This window comes from Laetiporus sulphureus (assembly GCF_001632365.1).
Source record: "Laetiporus sulphureus 93-53 unplaced genomic scaffold LAESUscaffold_8, whole genome shotgun sequence".
Classification (NCBI taxonomy): domain Eukaryota; kingdom Fungi; phylum Basidiomycota; class Agaricomycetes; order Polyporales; family Laetiporaceae; genus Laetiporus; species Laetiporus sulphureus.
The window spans coordinates 791,659-806,525 of record NW_024468517.1 but is presented as its reverse complement, the minus strand read 5'-3'; the positions used below and the strand labels follow the sequence as shown (position 1 = coordinate 806,525).

The 14,867-nt window shown below is 52.3% G+C and overlaps 5 protein-coding genes across 5 annotated transcripts; 3 read left to right on the top strand and 2 right to left on the bottom strand.

Moving 5' to 3' along the window:
* Positions 1 to 3,105: 3,105 nt before the first annotated feature.
* On the bottom strand, positions 3,106 to 3,529 carry LAESUDRAFT_712440 (uncharacterized protein; the record flags this gene model as incomplete). The annotated part of the gene is made up of 2 exons (XM_040906897.1): positions 3,106 to 3,270; positions 3,323 to 3,529. The coding sequence occupies 2 exons, from the start codon at positions 3,527 to 3,529 to the stop codon at positions 3,106 to 3,108; spliced, it is 372 nt and encodes a 123-aa protein (XP_040767099.1).
* Positions 3,530 to 3,851: 322 nt separating this feature from the next.
* LAESUDRAFT_810960 (uncharacterized protein) lies at positions 3,852 to 4,688 on the top strand. Its single transcript, XM_040914274.1, has 3 exons — positions 3,852 to 4,105; positions 4,169 to 4,266; positions 4,325 to 4,688. Exons 1-3 carry the CDS (start codon positions 3,959 to 3,961, stop codon positions 4,359 to 4,361), a joined length of 282 nt encoding a protein of 93 aa, XP_040767098.1. The 5' UTR covers positions 3,852 to 3,958; the 3' UTR covers positions 4,362 to 4,688.
* Positions 4,689 to 5,357: 669 nt separating this feature from the next.
* Positions 5,358 to 6,958, top strand: LAESUDRAFT_723098 (CAF1-domain-containing protein). Its single transcript, XM_040908344.1, has 5 exons — positions 5,358 to 5,527; positions 5,584 to 5,777; positions 5,829 to 5,990; positions 6,155 to 6,332; positions 6,392 to 6,958. Exons 1-5 carry the CDS (start codon positions 5,435 to 5,437, stop codon positions 6,809 to 6,811), a joined length of 1,047 nt encoding a protein of 348 aa, XP_040767097.1. The 5' UTR covers positions 5,358 to 5,434; the 3' UTR covers positions 6,812 to 6,958.
* Positions 6,959 to 9,432: 2,474 nt separating this feature from the next.
* Positions 9,433 to 11,658, top strand: LAESUDRAFT_723096 (uncharacterized protein). The gene is made up of 3 exons (XM_040908343.1): positions 9,433 to 10,001; positions 10,059 to 10,567; positions 10,617 to 11,658. The coding sequence occupies exons 1-3, from the start codon at positions 9,564 to 9,566 to the stop codon at positions 11,284 to 11,286; spliced, it is 1,617 nt and encodes a 538-aa protein (XP_040767096.1). The 5' UTR covers positions 9,433 to 9,563; the 3' UTR covers positions 11,287 to 11,658.
* A 1,578-nt stretch (positions 11,659 to 13,236) lies between these two features.
* Positions 13,237 to 14,175, bottom strand: LAESUDRAFT_647585 (uncharacterized protein; the record flags this gene model as incomplete). The annotated part of the gene is made up of 3 exons (XM_040904062.1): positions 13,237 to 13,415; positions 13,651 to 13,779; positions 13,899 to 14,175. Coding segments are annotated over 3 exons (585 nt in total), but the record flags the coding sequence as incomplete, so codon positions are not given.
* Positions 14,176 to 14,867: the final 692 nt, after the last annotated feature.

The following is a 14,867-nucleotide window of genomic DNA, read 5'->3' as shown; positions in this document are numbered from 1 at the left end:
TGCCAATGAGCAGCATGTCGGCAATGGAGGAAGCAATGACAAACTGGTCAGCTGGTGAACCAAAACTTATCGCATCAGCATGATGGCACTCAACGTGGGAGCTGGACTACAAAGCCCGGGACGTCTAGTAACATACCTGATCAGATATTATACACTTTCGACGACGTTTGTATTGCTTACGGAGACGCATTGATGCAAGGGTGAGCACCGGCGAGGTTGCTGGCTTGGCAGTCGAAGTGACAGTCGTGTTTGCATATGGGTTTCGCAGCCTGAGTTACACTCCTTCGACGCATCCTTTTCTATGATTGTTCCGCGTCTACTGTTCGTGTGATTCGGACCATCAGCACCTGGCGGAAATGACGTTGATCATCATACGCATGGAGCAATCCGTGTGACCGAAAGCTTATTCACATCTGGTCCGTGTGGCGCGTTGGGTGGCTCCAGTCAGGTCGGCGAGGCATTGTGTGAACGGTTAGAGGTTCAGACTTGTTCACATCAGTTTCGATGTCAAAGGGATCCCTACTACAGAATCATCATAGCGGCGGCCATGTGGGCAGTACATCAGCAACCCTAGAAGATCATGCTCCATCCCCATTGATTTGACGAAAGGCAGCATTTGCACCATCAAGCAACATGCGATGCGAAGATCTCACCGAGGATCAGCCGTCGGCGGTGGGCAGTGTACGACAGCGGCGTCGATCATGTCTAGAGTCCGAGCAGTCTTGGAATTGTCATCAGGCGCGATAAAAACCGTGAGAAGATACATTGATTCAACGACTGGCGGTCCGGTCGGCAGCGGGAAATTTGACGCGCTAGTATGTCCTGCGTTGCCGTAAATCCATACAGGCAACTTCTGTGGGTAGCAATCTCAGGAGTTTTGGAATGTTTGCTGGGATGATGAACTTGCTACCAAGTTCCAACAGGTTCGCCGGAAGAAAAGATAATGGAAACTTCCCAGTTAGAGTATGAATCCCGGACACCTTTCCAAGTGCATTTTTTGAACCCCAATCTGTGATGGTTCGTCGGCGCTGCCTCGATAAACATGTTCAGAAATATAGACGACAACCAAGCATAATGCAGGCCAACAATTCCGCCAGCTTAACCTCGAGAGCAGGCATCCTCTGCATGTCGACATAGCATGGTCTGCTCCAGGATATCACGAACTTCTCCAGCCATCGTCAGCTCGCCTAGTGCATAACGCTCGGTGGCTGAGGAAGAGTCAGAACTGATGGCAAGATCGTGCATCCGGACCATCGGAGTGAAGATCCTGATCGGCAAGGGGAATAGTGGGGAATGCACATTGGTAGGGTTCATCCGCTGTCATGCGCAATCGCACCCGTATCACGACCATGAATGCAGCCTTAACACAAAATGTTCTAGGGTCATGTCACCAGCTTATATATATAGCGGAAACGTACGGAAAGCTGAATTGTGGCGTCAAGCAAGGTAGTGCGGTGGATGCGCCTGACAGAGTAACCACGGTGATCGGACCCATTGCATGCATAATATGCGTCCCGACAATTGCGGAAACGGATTCCTACTCGTCTACCAGAGTCCGGCTCCGATCAGGCCTGTAACACTGAGATTGAAAACAAGGCGCACCATGTATGTGTCACTCCCATGTCCTTGGATAGCTTCGACTTCGGTTTGGGAAACGAGCCAACGGCTACGTAGTACGCGACTCCTACGAGATGATCATTTTGACGTTGGTGAGTAACCGATTCGAGATTATAGGGGCGCATATATTGTGATATCTGAGCTCACCGAGTACCTACGTGAACGGAGCACAGATATACGGGCTTGAACATGATCTTACGTATAAATGTCGCGCAAATCATTCTATCATGACCTCAGCTCACAAACAATCGTCATGTCTAGCGGGCAGGTATCCTTGAATCGACAGTCATACCCAGACATCGAAGACATGCCAAGACGATATCTGTGACACCACATGCAGAATGACTACGCGTAGTCATTCTGCATGTGCTGCGCCTGTACACCCAATTTCTGGTTCGGAATCTGGTCACACTCACAGCGATCGCGGAGACAACAGCCTTTGCGGTTGCAAACGGTTTTGCTCGATCCTTCGTCCGGCACGTAGAAGAAAGCTTCAAGGAGCTGTGGCACAGACATGGCGATTTAAAACATTGATAGCATATTAACATGGCGGCTACAGCGCATACGGCGTCAATGAATAATAGCGCATTGCCTCAAGGTTATTTGTGTGGGGGCATATAGAGTGCTCTTTACCCCTCGTCTTTCCTGGCTTCGGAAGTCACAAGTCCATGAAAAGTGATAAAATTGGCACAAAGTCAACCGAAGATCTTGAGATTTCAAGACGAACAACTGACTCTATCGCTGTGAGGTAATGAAGAATTGATAAATGACAGAGCTCTATAACTTACCCCTTAGTATAGTTGTGACCGGGGTTGTGATGAAATATGATTTACCGTAAAGGTATGACGTCGAATCTGCCATGTCATCGAACTCTCAACGACGTTACTCCTGTTGTGAAAATTATTCCATCAGCTAGTTTGTCTATACCGTTGCGCGTGAAGGAGAACCTGCTCCATGATAAAGCGTGTCAGGACTGGAAAGGGCATTCCTCAATTTGAAAGGATATAACGCACTCTAACAGGATAAAGAGCGCCTCTGTGGTGGTATCTTGGCCAATTGCGGGTCATAATGTACCGTTGGCTTCGCAATGTGATCTTGTTCCTTCTAGCATGTGCACGATGATCATCATGACGATTCATGAACATCTTCCCGGCGTGCGCCCACGAAGCTGTTAAGGGTGCTTCTAGCCTACAGATGTTAGAAACTTCCCGTTTCAGCAGTAGAACAGGGCGCTGACAATTGATCGATCAAGACTCACATAGCAAGCGTATTATTGAATGGCAGTTGAATTGATAATGTGTTCGTGCCCACATGCCGAGTGGGCTAGAATTGCTTAACTCGTTGATTCTTGATTCGGACATTTTTACGACCGTTATATCGCGCAGCAAACGAGTACCAATTGTTTTCGACTAGTCCCTGGTTTCTATGCAATTGATGTAGACCTTGCACTCGATATATGCGCACAGGATTCCCACGTTTGCGCGATGACTATCTGTCGTCCTGCTCGGATAGCGCTTGTAGCCTGGCCATGATAGCCTCGCGCCTCTTTTCGACATAGCGTGGGCTGATATGCTCCATGAGTTCTTCGATGCTCTCAAATGACCTGTCTGTCGAGCACGGATCTCCATCATTTCCGTGACGATGCTCCGTGGCCTGAATAAATGGCTTTAATCATGACCGGTGGACATCTGACATTTGCACGAACCTTATATCCGGTCGTGGACAACGACACTGTCACGACGTGTCCTTCGAGAAACACGACCTGCGCAGTCGCTTCATGCGCATCAAACGACCTGAGCTCGTAACTTGAGATGCCGAAAGATTGCTCTTCGAGTGCGTGGATTAGCTCCGCGGTGGGGAAATCGGAGGGGAGTTCTGCGCCGGGAGATGCTGCAGAATCGCTAGAAACCATAGCAACACAGTAGACCAGAGTTTCGAGCTCTCGTTGAGTGCGGCACTTTGTAAATGAATAGCACGCGTCTAGCCTGCTGTACAACGCCGCAAAGCTTAAGCAACGTCGTGAACTATCTGATCATCGATACCCGGCTGAATACCTGTCAGTGAGAGGGATCTGCGTAAGCAGTTTTGCACACCCGCGGGCCAAATGGGTACCGACTGGATGCTTTCCTGACCACAAGCACGACTGTAAAGGCAGGATAGAGCAACGCCGCAGAACGGGGACTGCCTGAGGCTCACGGGACCGTGTCCTTGTACACATAGACGCCTGTGTTGGCGCTTCATTTCAGGCCACTCAACTGTTTCTGTGCCTTTCGCCACAGGCCGCTGCTGCTCACAGACACGGTGTTCCAACATTCATCCGCTCTACTGAAGTGTTAAAGCAATGGCTCAAGGGAAAGTGAAGGGCCTGCAGAAGCAGAAGTCCTCAACCGCCCGCCATGCAGCCAAGGCCGCTGCTCAGCCGAAGAAGGGCAAACGCTATATAGCCCCAAAGAAAACTGCCCTCGTGAAGCAGGCTGTTCTACACAAGGTGGGCTTTTATTCGATTATCAATCTTCTATATGCCTTCTCATTGCGAATGTAATGGAACCAGGAATTGAGCGCGAAGATCAACAGGAGTATTGAGCAGCAGGTCGCTTCTGCTGCGTCTTCTGGCAAGCTCACAATCATGAAGAATGTGGCTCTAGAAGGGTCAGTCTAAATTATTACCTTGATATTCTGATCGTTGAACGTCCGGGCCTGGATTTAGAGCTTCAGCGAAGGATGCTAAAGCGAAGAAGTCGTGAATGGATGGAATGTAGGTTTGTGGCTGTATTTCTGTACTCGTTATCTTGCTACGGCTCGTGCCTCAGGCAGCTCTCAGCAGAGGCATCATTGTCCGTTTCGGATCCGCTATATGCACCTCGGCGCTTGCAGCGCCGTAATCGGATAACCTATGGATGATAAGTACCAATTGTGCGACAGCTGTGAAGAAAGAAGGTGATGATCCGACACGCACAGGATGGGTGTATTGTACGATTGTTCTGCCTATGTCAGTACGGAGAATTATCAATCCGGTCGCTTCGCAGTGAGCTTTCCCGCTTGTATTTAATCGTACTAATTTCATGGCGGTTTCACATATGAGCATCCTTGGATGCTCCAAAAACAGAGTGCAGACTCTTGACTTAGATGAAAGACGACAGGCTGCTCGAAAGGGTGCCATTCACTTGATAGTGTTTCGGCCGCCCGCTACACTCCATTTGCTCGATGTGAACGGTTCCTTCCGGTTGATGTGACGGAGTTCTCGTACATCAAATGTTCAGGGTGACGCGCTGATTGCCAGACACATCTATAGGCAATTGTATGCATGACAATATGACACGTTCGTCACGCTGTCCCAGAATGTCGGGAGGAAAAATTTGTATGTCATTTGGTCACCGGTTACTAGGCTACCGGAATGGCATTGCAATACGCCGCGGTGGCGATGACCTCCTTCCGCGAGAAGAATATTTGTTCACAAGCGGCTCTCTCAAGATAATCCATGCGTCGAGCAGATCTGCCTTACCATGAGCCAAACTGTTCATTGCAGCTAGATTTTTGGATCCATCCGCATGAGTTACCTTTGCGCATTCACCGAGGACATGAGAAAAAAGTGCGATGGTTCTCGAGAATACTTTGACTGCGAGGTGAAGGTGAAGGAGAGCAGTGAGATCAGGATCCACGATCGTGATGGTGGACAAATAAGCAACAACAGTGCAGTACACCAGCTGGGTCAAGTGACCTCGCACCATCCTGTCCGTTCTCGGCGATCATCCTGTATGCGCAACGCTTTCAGCCACCCGAGCTCTCCGAACAAACTCGACTTTGCCTTTTTGCAATCATGGCTCGGATACGAGACGTATGGGCTCCGAATCTCGAGCAGGAGATGAACAACATCCGTGAACTCATCGAGAAATATCCTTACGTTGCAATGGTCACCGTCTAGTACCTTGCTCGTCTCCGGCCTCCTAGTGCTGATACCACACGCAGGACACCGAGTTTCCTGGTGTGGTTGCCCGTCCAATAGGCTCCTTCAAGACGTCGTCGGACTATCACTACCAAACCATGCGGTGTAACGTCGATCTGCTCAAGATCATTCAAGTGGGATTAACGCTGGCGGACGAGGAGGGCAACTACCCTCAGGATGTGTCTACATGGCAGTTCAACTTCCACTTCAGCATCAAGTGCGCATATGCCTTAGCTGTGATCCCTGCACTTGCTTACGTAACTTACAGCGAAGACATGTATGCGCCAGAATCCATCGAGCTTCTCCAGAAGTCGGGTATTGACCTGCAGCGGCATGAAGAGATGGGCATAGAGCCAAATGACTTTGCTGAGCTCATGATCACGTCGGGGTTGGTTCTATCACCAGACACCAAATGGGTTTCATTTCATAGGTGAGTTTATCTCGCAATCTTCGCCAGCCGGCCATCCGCCATCTATGAACCTCCTACTTGGGCTTGTACGCGTCTATCGTCAATTTCACAGCGTCGTCAACCGATGACTATTTTCACTTGGGCTGTCTGCGCGTTTGAATGTACTAACTGCTCCCCTCGCGTAGCGGGTATGACTTCGGCTACTTCGTCAAGCTCCTTACCGCTGAATCATTGCCAACAACGGAAGAGACATTCTTTGAGGTGCTGCGGACATGGTTCCCGACAATATATGACATCAAGTTCGTAATGCGAGCTTGTAAGGTGCTCAAAGGAGGCCTGCAAGACGTCGCAGACGATCTTGGCGTAAGCGTTCTTTCCGTTGATCTAGATGACCTTTACCGTCGTCTTTAACATCTTCTTAGGTCATGCGAATAGGTCCCTCGCATCAGGCCGGCTCTGATTCCCTTCTCACTGCATCTACCTTCTTCAAGATGCGCGAAATCTACTTCAACGATCACATCGACGACGCCGAGTACAATCACAAACTGTACGGCCTTGGGCAGACGTTCAACCTCACAAATGGACTCGCCGAGCCGGTGCGTGGAAGTGCTGCGACGTTGGCGGAGCGCGAGGACCGGACAGGGCCCGCGAGAGAGCAGACGCCGGGCCCAGGAGTAGGGGCGAGTGTCACGGCGGTAGCAATGGGGCTTGGAGGGTCAATATCTACACCAGCGCTTTCAGGAGCATTGCCTAACCCAATGCCTCCACCGACGCCGTATGGCCCGATGGGCGCGAATGGGCCGTATATGCGTACTGCAATTGGGGTAGGCGGCGGACGATAGCCAGGCCATCATTCTTGTGGTTGGGATCCTTGGTGTCGCTTCGTCGATGTAAATGAATTACGGACCTTTCTTTTTCGGCTGTGTATTTCTGTTCTGTGGAGTGTATATCGATTGGGTGGTTCTCTCGTTTCCGATAAGTTGCAGGCCTTCGTGTTGGTGTCTTTCCCGCTCATCGTACGCAGTCAGTATGGCGTGATGCTGCGACTAAAGGAGGCCTCATGGCTGATGGCAGAACACTATACGTGCAATTTCGGCCTGGATGCCACCACGCGTTCTGCAAACGTACGTTTCAGTGCAGCATGCGTGCTGCTCGTCTCGGAATGGACTGGACTGCTCCAAAATTCGACTATCAATCGTACTCAGTCGAATTGAATGGTTAAGCAGGCACATAGAGCCTTGAGACTGTCGCACACAGACTCTGGAATGATATTGCCGTGGCCATCGGTGCAGAATCGACTATATTCATTGAACGCATAGGCGTATACAAATTTATCCGAATCGCGTAGCGCAGGGTAAGAAATACTCGGCCAACAACGAGGTCCTACCGATGTGGCTGCAACGGTGTGGTTTGTCTTCTACACTGCCACCCACAACCTGCTCGAAATGAAACCTATCATGACGACCTTATTGGCAATACGTCTACGGATAACGATTACAGTTAGACTACCAACATCAAATTGCGCTCGTTGGTCCCTGGTGTACCTGGAGGTACTGCTGGGGGAACGCTCGGAGTCGGTGGGATGATTCATTTACGACGATCATGGAGAGTTTCGAGGGCACTTGGGGAATTCGGCCGTGGAATCAGTAGCGGTGAAATACGCTTCGCCTTCCTCTCGAATGTTCCTCTCCCCGGGCTCTCTAATCCTCAGAGGCCTGGAGCTGCGCGCGGATGCAAATTGAGAAACCACAGCTAGTCGCGCACCCAGTCGCCGGAAACACTTCTGTGCGCTTCCATGATTCAGTCGCGCCAAGGGCTCGTCACAGGGAGGCATTTACGCTTACGGCAGGGCGTCCGAATGCATTACACGAGGCGTTTCTGGGTACGCGACCAATGCACCACTGCTCCGGGGTGGGGATAGAGTTCCATCTCCGTTGAGCCTCTTTCTATTGCCGGTGTTGCGAGCCGCGGCGCGGGCCCCGCCGGCTCGCTAAGCCGTAGGGGTACGCTACGCGAAAGCAAAATTGATAGAAGGCAAAGAGGCGAGGACGGGTCTACGAGGCGGTCTGGGAGGGAAGCAAAGGCTAGAAAGCTGCGAGTGGCTGATCCGTGATGGATTCGGCCTCTCGCGGATAGCAATATCGGAGCGCGAGGGAGGGGCGACAGCGCTGGACGGGGATCAGTAGCTACCCGGCGAGTTGTGGAGGGCGTGGCTGCTGTATACCTAGATAGTACGAGCCTGATGAATTAGGCCCCTTGACTGAGCTAGGCGATCGCTTGCGAGACATGCCCATACCCTCGCTGATAGGAGGCCTGCGCGTAGTGGAATCGGCGGAAATGCACCATACGTGGTAGAGAAGAGCTGCATCCCTTATGATCCTCGCATCGTCAGCAATACGTAGTTTGGTAAAGCGCGCCCGAGCGCCATCTCTCAGCCGGGTCGAGACACTCGAGCAGTGTCGGCATCGAAGAACGCATGGTGGCTGCATTTGTACAACGTGTTGATCCCTGAAGGCTGATCGACGTGGGGGACCTATCCCATTCGAGCTTCAGCAATGTATCAGCAATGAGGCCGGTGGATTCCGGATGCCTTGCTGCGTTCTAATCGAGGGGAGCCATGATGGCAAGATGTCCTGACATGGAAGAAGAAGGGGGGACGGGTTCCCGAGTCCATTTTGAGTTGCTCCATAGACGACTGCACAGCTCGCGGATGTACCTGTCATTGAGGCGATTGAACTGCTGCTGTTGACGGGCGAATGCTAACTGCGGGTCGATCGTATGGAGCGAATAGGGCCTGCGTCGCCGCGTATGGTAGGTCAAGAAGAGGGCTGCTGGAAGGCGCGAAGCATGGATCAGAAAATTCTTTCGGCAAATCCGAACGGCTGCCTCATGGTGGACAACCTGAGCAAAAGGTGCGCGGCGTTGGGGCCGGATCAAAGGACCCCCAACGATCCAATGCCTCACCTTGAGCACGATGCACCGTGGTATGGCTCGAATGCCGCCGATGATACGAGGAGCATCTGAATTTATGGTTTCACCTATTGAATTTTGCACTCGAGATCTGTAAGCATTTCACGGCGAGTCTGGGTGAAGAGGACATTGGCTTACGGAGGATCGACGGCGGGTACGGTTGTGCCCATCAGCGAATGCGGCGTTTGGGTGTGAAGGAGAACAACTTGCTATGACAACATCACCGATTGCGGCTGTCCTGGAGTATGTCTGCGAATTGCCATTTTCTGGAAGGATGGATCCGTAAAGGCCATCAGGATGTGTTTGACGCGTTGGCGCGCGTGGCCCGCTCCCGCGAGCAGCACCTGCGTTCGTGCATTATAATTATTTCAGGAATAATGCACATGAGCATCGAGCACGGCTGCGAGACGCATCAGTGAGAAAATGAACGATAGGAGGTTCCGTGCAGGAGCGTGGCCAGGTCGGATCGCAGGCCGATCTTGCACCTTCAAGGCCATGCCGTGTTTTGATTGCTAGGGGTGAAGGAAAACTTCAAAAGGCGTCGAATGCTCGCAGGACACCCTGCTCTGGAACTGCTACCATCACCGTCGAGCAGAGGATCAGGCGAGCAGATGACAACTTGAGATGGACACGCAGCAGTACTCTGTCGGCGTCGGCCTCGTGCCCTCCTACTCCTCCACCCTTCTCGCCCGTCCTCGCTCCTTCACCGTCCTCAACAACCATCCCATGGCATGGAACGGCGACCACGCCTCTCCGCCCAGCAGCGCCTCCTCCTCGAGTTCCTCGCTCTATTCCGCATTGAGCCACTCTTCGGACGGCCGCGTCGACTACTCTTCGTCCTCGGCTAGTATGGTCCCGCGTCATTCTCCAGATAGCTATGCCACCTACCATCAGTCTCCCAACTTTCATCCCACCCAGTCCGCCCACGGCATCGCCTTCCCGGCACAGCAGATGGAGAGCAGCATTGGTCCGACCCGCGACATTATCCAGCGCCGTCGCGCCCGCACCCTCGCATTGACCCACGACCAAAGTCAGAGCACCGCGTCAACCCAAAATTACGATGTTCGTATCTGCTTATCTGCGTAATGACTACGTAATGACGCGCATTCATTTCCCAAGTTACGACGACAACATTCCCTCGCCTTCGCCGTCCAGCAGCGCTCGCGCCCACAGACTCCCAGCGCCGACATTGCAATGGGAATTCACGACAGCATTGTAGCCACCACGTCTCCCGCTCTCCCTTATTCTTCTTCATACATGGCCTCTCATTCGCGTTCCGTCTCTGGCTCCGCTCCCAATTTGCGTTCCACTTCTCCCGCACTCAGTGTATCGTCTGCAATCACCACTCTTTCGTCCAACTCGGCAGCCCGCTACTCCACTTTACCCCAGCAACAGCAAGAGTCCGAACCTGAAGAACTGCACCGTGTCCCGAAGCACCGCAAGACGCGTCTCTGGAGCACCGATCGCAAGCAGATATGCATCTTCCACCGCGAGAACCCTGGCGTCAAGCAAGAGACCATCGCATCCAAGTTTGGTGTCGAGCGGAGCACCATCAGCAAGATCCTGAAAGAGAAGGACCGGTGGTTGAACGTGCAGGATGACGAGAAGCTGCAGGTATCCAAGTTCAGGTACATGCTACTGTCTATATATGCGCATATATTCGCTCATGTGTTACAGGCCGTCCAAGTTCCCGAACCTTGAGCTTGCACTCCAGGGCTGGCTCCGCGAGTGTGCCCGGACCAAGACCCTGATCACCGACGCCGCCATCCGTACCAAGGCCCGCGAAGTCGCGCTCCAGCAGGGGCTCACCGAGGACCGATTCAAGGCGAGCTCGGGCTGGGTGGAGAACTTCAAGGCCCGGCACGGAATCAAGAAAGGCCAGTACCACGGCAACGGCCTGCTCGCTGCGAAGGAGCGCGCCATCGGGCGCACGCCCGAGCAGGTCGAGTACGCGGCCACGCAGGAGATGGGTGCGCTCGCAGGCGAGCACGAGCACGAGGTCACTCCGGAGGAGGGCGTGCGCGATGCGAGCCTCGATATGTCCGCACCTCAGACGACGTGGAACCCGTCTCCCGAGCCGGCGGTTTACAACTCCGCCGAGCCCGTCGTGCTCCCCCAAGCCGTACCCGTCGCGACCGGCACGGCGCCGCAGGCGTTCATGCGGCTGCCCGAGATGATATATGCGGCGCCCCAGGTCGAAGTCGTGCCAAGTCTCGCGGACGCGTCCGCGATGATGGATCGCCTGCTCGGCTTCTTCACCTCGCACCGGGACATCATCTCGCCCGAGCACCACAACGTCCTGCGCGACATCAAAGCGACGCTCTTCCAGCGGAGCCAGCCTCATTGAGCTCGCAATGCGCGGAGGACTTGACTTTTAGAAAAGCGCTTCGGGCGCGGTCATGAACCGTTTGTTTCTCTTTGGTTGTACGTTTTCTCTCGTTTGCATCACGGACCGCACATCAGCATCATGCATACTGTTATATTTGCCACATTCCCATCCCACAACCACGCCATGAGTCCACCCCGTACATACACACATACATCGCATCATCGCATTTCCCCCACAGACGTCGCACGTTGTCTCAGTGTTCTTCTAGCAGGGTTCATCGAAGTCTCCGCACGGTCTGTACTCCCGCTTGCATGGGCATCCCACTCGCATCATCACCGCCATCTGCATTTGTACCGACACAGATAAATAAATCATATTTTATGCAAGTCTTGAAAAATCGCGGGTGAACGTCTGCTTCTCAGTTGTCCGTGTGCGAGTTTGCGAACCATCTACTATCATCTACCAGTAGGCCGATTCGTCATCGCAGTATCAAATGCGAGACTTCGATAGGTACCGTCATTCAATTGGATACTCGCCGTATTTCATCATACTGACGGCATCTGGTATTGCACAAGCCCAACTGCCGTTGTACACGCTTTGGCCGTCATTCGCACATCACTCGCATTCATCGATTTGGGGGTCCACGCCTCTGCCAAACACGCCATCGGATGCCTGGCCAGGTACCTGGGCTATCTCATAGGGGGCGTATGCATGAAGCGTGCTTCAAGGATCATGGTCTCCCGGTCAGCCCATAGCAAACAGCCTGTGCAACTTGAACAATTGCACGGAAGATACGGGCCGCGCTTCAGGATACGAGCCGACTCGGAGCTCAGCGTTTCAGGGAGTATTCTGCTGAACTGATCCCTTAGCGCAGATCCGCTCAAACCGGTGCGCAGACCGTCAGCGGAGACAGTAGACGGTTCGTACCCTCCCCCACACACCGCATCTGCAGAGGCAGTGCCTCAAAGGCTAGACTCGACGCAGTGGATGGCGTACGAGCACGCGGAGCCCTTGCGTGAGAGCTGTTGACGGCATCCCGGAGTGTGAGTGATCCATGCTACCTTTCGCGTGAGCGACGATGTGGGCGTTGGGGGCGTGCTGAGGGTCGCACGAGGACTGAGGTCTGCTTCGCGTATCAGGACGATGGACTGACACGTGTGGTAGCGGTTCGGCCTGGGATGCTACGCATACGTACAGTTCATAGATGCAATCCACGCAAAGGGGGGTATTATGAAGGATGGGAACAGTTGGAAGACATGGTGTGGGCAAGCTATGCGGAGACCTTATTGTTTGCTTCAAAACTGTCGCGCTGTTGGATGTCTGCGCGGGAGTCATCCTCGACAGCCCCTGAGTCCCAACCTTCTTCCGTATTGTCCACAGCATCTATGACCGGCGGGACCTACAAGATTGTATGTTTCAACACTGTTGTCCTATTGAACCTCTGCGCTGGAGCCATCCTCGACAGCTCCCGAGTCCCAACCCTCTTCCATATTGTCCACAGCATCTGTGTCGGCATCATGATTGAAGTCCAGATCGGCATCCATGTTGCCAACAATTCTGGATGCGAACACCATGCTCTCTGCCTGAGACGCGGTGGAGTGCGTGATTTCCCGTGAGTCGACAGTGGTGGTGGGGACTCGGCGTAAGTTCAACACGAAGCGTGTCAGTAGGATAGATGATATCCTTCGAGTGTGGTCAACGTCGCAACGTTATCATATCCTAGAAACGTCCTCACTTACGGACTCAAGAATGTCGATATATAGACATACGCCTCTCCCTACATTACGCGATGTCAGTACGCGGCCAGAAATGACTACGAAGGCATACCTCGTCGATTTGAACAGCCAAGGCGAGTACTATCTCAAGGATATTCAACGCCAGGAGTGAGCTGCTCAGCGCAAGTAAGTGTAAGTGTCTATCGCTCGCTATGACTGACATACGAAAAGTATAGCGTGCCTATGACACCGATTAATCATATTGTGGCAATATAAGGACATCGAACACACCATCACGTAGCAGAAAGACGGCCAATGAAGCTGTTCCCTTTACCGCGCGAGCTTGTCTGGCGATTTTGTACGTGTTGACCCAGGTGACTACGAGGACGATCATGTCGGACGCCAGTGGACACAAACGGGACACAAATATCACTGTAATCGCTTCAACGAACTAAGCAGGATTGTGAACATTCTCGATACATACGTCTAGACAGAATATCAATACCATTACTCTCAGCGTTAAGGACATAAGGATGAGAGATGCCTCACCGATTTTGCAATGTCTGTGATGCCAATACGTTAGTGGCGCATAATGGAACATTTACGATGTAGAGGATGAACATCCCCGACATGCGCGTCATGAGGTACTAGAGATCGGGGTGAATACAAATGACAAGAGGCATTAAGTGTGAACTGACGATGTTACAGATCGCCGGAACCAATCCGAATGCTAATACGAATGTAGGAAGTATCATCAGATGGCCGCCGATTGCATAGACTCGCAAAGCAGAAATCCCTGTTCATTTCAGTAGTACAATGAGTGCTGTAGTCTGAGCGATAGTTTACGACCGACCGGCTGTTACAGCTTGTACTGCCACGTTTGCGCAGCGAGTAAGCATTGTTGTCGCTTCACACCTTTGGGTAATATCGTTACTACCATTCGGAATATGATATATAAGCACCAGAATAAATCACCCCTTGGAAGAGTAAGCGAAATGCAAATGAGAATAGCTTGGAATCTTACTTGCGAGGAGGACCAGTACAATGACTCCATAACATTCGCAAATCCCAGTGACAAGAGAAAATATCTGTTTGCCACGAAGAGCACGTTGGTAATTGTCAGGTGGCCGGACCAAACAAGGGAGACCTCGTCGGATAGTGTGAGTATATATTCATAGAATATTATAGCTGCGCCGCAAGGACTCAGTCAAGTTCGCTTCAAAGATTGTCTAGGACATACCAGCGCTTGCGATCAAGCAGTAGTTAGTTGCAACACTATAACAAAATGCAACATCACTATCACATGCCAAGATGGTCAGCACAGCAGACTCACAGTGGTTGTAAGACCTCGATATCTTGGAATAGTGTTGTCTGATTGAGCGAAGCCATTCTCCCCCTTAGGCGGCCCCTGTCAATGCGTCGGTGGGAAAGTCGCTCTGGTAAGGACGCTCGGTGACAAAGTACCTTTATACGACCACGTAGAGATCCTGGCATCGGCCGTACGCATTTAAGGCACGGAGATAACTATTCACGGGCTTCGATCCAACTCGCCTCACTTCCAAACATTCGAGCAAAGCCAACGGCCATCATGATTGCGATCCGCTCTCTCGCTGTGTACTTTGCGACAACTGTATCACCTCATCTCCACCTGTGTACGGACTGTTCATCACGATTTCCGAACATTATGATATAGGCTGACTTGACTCAACTGCGTCGTCCGCGCGCTATGACCGAAGAGGACGGCACCGCATTTGGAGAACAAGGTTCAAAATTTGGTGTTTCCTTCTGCGTTCTGCACACTCTTCTCTGGGAGTGTTGACGGTCGGCAGTACAGTGACAGTGCATGCGGCTGATTTACACGCACTGGTCTCTTTCACGGTCCTG